Raw genomic sequence first — 4,437 nt, 5'->3', positions numbered from 1 at the left:
ATAGATATAGATATAGATATAGAGATATATAGATATAGATATAGATAGATAGATAGATAGATAGATAGATATAGATAGTGTGTGTATGTATACATATATAATGTCAGCCACACAAGCCTACAAACCTTTCTGAGAATGACTGTTAATGTGGCTGCATTTCCTGTTTTGTGAAGCAATCCTCCAATGCTCTGAGGTGACATGTTTAGTTTACTATACGCCTTCTCAAATCTGATTGTCATCATTTACAGGTTTGAAATATGAATGCACAGTCAAGCCAATGTGTCGCCACTAAAAATGCCTCCAATGATTAAAGCATGTTTTTAATTTCTCACTGGTGTCACACTACATATGTTTATAGAGGGAAATATTGGTTAAGATTTGATGATTCCATTTCCACACTCGCCTCTAGGTGCTGTAAATGCACGTCTGCACATGTTTCAAATGTTACATAATGAGGCGTTCTCGTGCTGTGCTGTCAGGTTTCTGTACCGACACCTGCTGATGTTCTTCAGCAAAATGGCCAGTCTGATAGAGAAGTCGATCTTTGAGCAGAACAGCAGCAGTGGCCTCCTCAGCGTGAAGAGTGGCATCACCCTCCACCTCTATGTGAACCAACTGCCAAAGGGTGCCGCTCAGATCCCTTCCAAGCTGTGAGTGTTTGATTATTAGCGTCGTCCTTTTGGAGGGTCCCACTGCTGTTTTGTCATGAGACACTTGAAAGCTTTCAAATGCTTTTTCAGCGCTTTGCTCTGTTCTCAGGCGCCTGAACCCACTCTCAATTTCGGCATGGCAAGTCAACAATGAGATCAGCCTACACCTGTCAGTGGAGGGCAAGGTTTTGTACTGTTACTTTCTCTCAATTAGGCCATTTTTATTGTTGCTTGTATGGTATAAGCAACAAAAGGTGCCTAAATGCATCATGGGTCCATATTAAAAATGGCATTGTAACTGATACCTGCAGCTGCATAACTACAAAATGATTTGTTTCTTTTAAAGGTGTTCTCGGTTTTCTCGTCAACCTTTGATCACTCTACCTCTAAGGTGGTCAGCATGTCTGCCACAGACAAGCTCACTCAGTGGCAGGTGCTAGGATACCAGGGAGCCTTGCTCAGCCACTTTATTGAGCCCATCTATGTCCAAAGCATCCTCATAGGCAAGTCAACAAGTTTAATCCTGGGCCTTAGACTAGAATGGTCAGGGGTTTTTTTCCCTGCATAGGGAGACCCAATTCACATTCTATGCTACCTGTCGTACTTAATACTCTTCTGTTAGAAACTGACATTCCACAAATAAGTCCAGATAAATTCTCAGACCGTGTAAAATATTAACTTTAAAAATACTAAATCCTCCAGGTGACTCTGGCTGCAGTGATATCCGTGGGATGGAGATCTCTGTGAGCCAGCGTGTGGAGGGCATTACCTCCCAGCTGCCTATGTTCTACTGCATGATGAGGCCCCACATCAACCTGGTGCCTTCTGTGGCTACCAACAGCACCGACAGTAGCCACTTAACCTACAGTGTCAACTGGAGCGAAGGAGACAGCTCCTTGGAGGTTGTGGATGGCCTGGAGGGCAAGACCATAGAGGAGTAAGGATGACTGTATAACAGTGTGATCAATCCCAAACTCCCATCAATCACTACAGTCAATTAAAACAAAATTTAGAGTTTAATTCAATTCAAGGTCGGATTTCACTCACTAGGGCTAACCTTAAACACACAGTAGTATATACAGCAATGAACACATGTTATTCTTAAAACAACACCTCTATTGTTTTAATTAATGTAGAAATCAATGTTTAAAAAGCAAATGAGTATACACCCTGGAACGTAGTAATTTTTGCTGGGAACTTTTTATTCATACATACACATGTACACATGTTTTACTCACAATGTCTTTATGTTTGTCATTTGTATTTCCTTTAATGGTCAATGTATGTTTTCAATGTATTGATTAGTTTGGACTGTAATGTTTTCACATGTGAACCCCAAGAAGACCATCTGTGCTTTAGGTCACAGGTAATGGAGACCATAACAAATATTTAACTGCCTAATTTATCATGAAGCTATTCTGTCACATTTTGGTTTGATGCTTTTCCATTCTCAAACAGTTAAGGGGTTGCTACCGCAATAAATGGGTAGCATTTATTTCAAATTAAAAAATCTGTAACGTCACTTTAGAGTTTATCATTTGTTCACAGCATAATTAATGCAAAAGCATAAATGGATGATACATGGATTACAGTTCAAGATTGAAACAAGGACTCCTGGAAATCTAATGGGCAGGTCAACCATAAACTGTGAGAAGTTAGCTTATGCTAGCTTTGTCTGTGATTACATAAAAACGGTTTCTTTACTCTGGTTCTCTTATTGTAGATCTCCCTTTAAGAGTGGTACTGCTCTGGCAAGCCGTCTGTGCAAAGCAGCGATGCTGCACCGCTTCAAGTTGGTGGCCAAAGAGGCCCAGAGGCAGGACCTGCTGGCCACAAGCTCCTACAGAGAAGCCAAGGTAACCCCAACAGCTCCTGTGTAACATTTCCCAAAGTAACACTTGAGTTACAGCATTGACATATGTTGCAACACCAATCCACTGACATTTGCGTATTTGTTCATCAAAAGCAGGGCCTGTATTTTGAAATGAATCAATACACTTGTGTTTAGTGTAATGATGTCTGCCACAGTTACAGTAACAGTCTACAGCTCACTTCATTTTTTATTATCTTAAGTTATTCAAAACCATTTTCAACTTCACTACGTTGTTTCACATTTAAAATGGATTTTGTGAAGATCGTTGGTTATTTGTTTTAGTGAAGTTCACTGTAGGGGCCATTGTTATTCATACTCCTATTATTGTTTTGTCACTGAAGAGGATGGCGAAGCCGTACCAGGAGGCCAAGAACGTGCTGAGGGCATACCTGTCACAGCAGGGCTTTGGTTCGTGGCTGGTCAAGCTTTCGGTTAGTGATAACTTCAGCATGTGAATAAAACATTATCAGTGGGAAAAAAACTGCACTTTAGAAGCAATTGTATTCCAAAATGTTAAAACTAAGTTTAATTTGTGAGAAGCACTTGTTGCTGTGGTATTTTACCGTGCTGGTAATAAGACGTTTCTGTTGTGGTTTCTAAAGGGATTAAGGTCAATCCCTGCTCATGTTTTAAGAGACATTATGTGTCTGGGAACTCTGTCTGTGGTCTTTGACCATCAGGGTTTTGTCTGATTTTCAAAAGAGGAATATATATAAATATAAATTTGTATAAAATAGCCATTTTGTAAGCAGACAACTTGCGTTGCATCCCACTACAGGCCTTTATCAGGGTAATAGTTCTGCTTCATTCAGTTGATGAAAACATGTCCTATTTACATAAAAATAGAGTATTTTGTGTGTATTGTCTGTAATGGAAATGACCTTGGAGAATGTGGGGTCACAATGTTTGCATCCTACTCTTAAACTCTGCGTTTAAGTACTTTATGTTGTTATATAGTAGTTCAGTGACTAAAGTTATTGTTTGTGTTTTCATCTAGTCAAGAAAAGTCACATTTTTGGTCCATATGTAATGATTTGATTTAACACATGAAACTGTACAGTGCATGACTTGGCAAACCATGGCTAACGCAAGGAATATAAATCAATAAAATAAATCAGTTCAAACTCAAATGCTGAAGTAGAGCACACATTTTTATTTAGCAAATTTACCAAAAAACTCTTATCCCAACATCCACCAAAAGCTACAGAAAATGTGGTTTCTGTAGCTTCAGAAGCTTAACAGTCACAGCATGACCACAGATACGATGTTAATCTGAATAAAAATGAAAATAAAACAAGACTAAACAGGAAGTATGAGTAGCAGCCCCTTGTTTTCATATCGTACAACACACCATGTCTTTTTTTTTTATGTTGTCGTTTTGTTCTTTTTATAAAAGGTTTTTGCAGCTCAGCATACCACAAGTCTAGTAAGTGATCTGTTAAGTATGTTCAAGCGATTAATCGAGTAATCAGATGCAATAGTGGCACTGGTAAATATACAATAGAGAAAATAAGACAGTTCTTGGTTTAAATTAGTTTGTGTTTCCTCAGACTTTTTCTGGCATGGTGTGGGAACAATGACTTGTATCTGCGAACTAGCTTTTCACAGTGACGCGTTGCAGTCTTGCTATTGTGCTAGACTTGTTCAATTTTACAACAAACTGTTCTCTTCTCTTCGTTTTTGTTTCGTTTTGAAATGAGCCCAAAAAACACTTTTTGATTTTTCTTGCTTTTTTCTGTCTTCCTAAGTGCATTGTGCTACAGTAATAGTCATACATGCAAAAGACAGTGTGCTGTATGAATTTAAAAGTAGGGATGCTCGATATTGGCTTTTCTGCCGATATCCGATATTGTCCAACTCTCAATTTCCGATACCGATATCACCCGATACCGATATATGCAGGCTTTTTACACC

At 38.9% G+C, this 4,437-nt stretch overlaps 1 protein-coding gene across 1 annotated transcript in view; it reads left to right on the top strand.

Moving 5' to 3' along the window:
- adad1 (adenosine deaminase domain containing 1 (testis-specific)) overlaps positions 1 to 3,819 on the top strand; it is an 8,243-nt gene extending 4,424 nt beyond the window's left edge. Inside the window, exons 8-13 of the mRNA XM_035669392.1 lie at positions 480 to 650; positions 760 to 835; positions 997 to 1,153; positions 1,353 to 1,587; positions 2,374 to 2,506; positions 2,865 to 3,819. Of these exons, the coding sequence (XP_035525285.1) occupies positions 480 to 650; positions 760 to 835; positions 997 to 1,153; positions 1,353 to 1,587; positions 2,374 to 2,506; positions 2,865 to 2,978 (886 nt within the window). The 3' untranslated portion in view covers positions 2,979 to 3,819. The remainder of the gene's footprint in view (positions 1 to 479; positions 651 to 759; positions 836 to 996; positions 1,154 to 1,352; positions 1,588 to 2,373; positions 2,507 to 2,864) is intronic.
- Positions 3,820 to 4,437: the final 618 nt, after the last annotated feature.

The sequence above is a fragment of the Morone saxatilis genome, unplaced genomic scaffold (genome assembly GCF_004916995.1).
Source record: "Morone saxatilis isolate NCDOM2014 unplaced genomic scaffold, NCSU_SB_2.0 Contig22, whole genome shotgun sequence".
In the NCBI taxonomy this organism is placed as follows: domain Eukaryota; kingdom Metazoa; phylum Chordata; class Actinopteri; family Moronidae; genus Morone; species Morone saxatilis.
The sequence above is the reverse complement of the archived record's forward strand: the minus strand, read 5'-3'. Positions and strand labels throughout refer to the sequence as shown.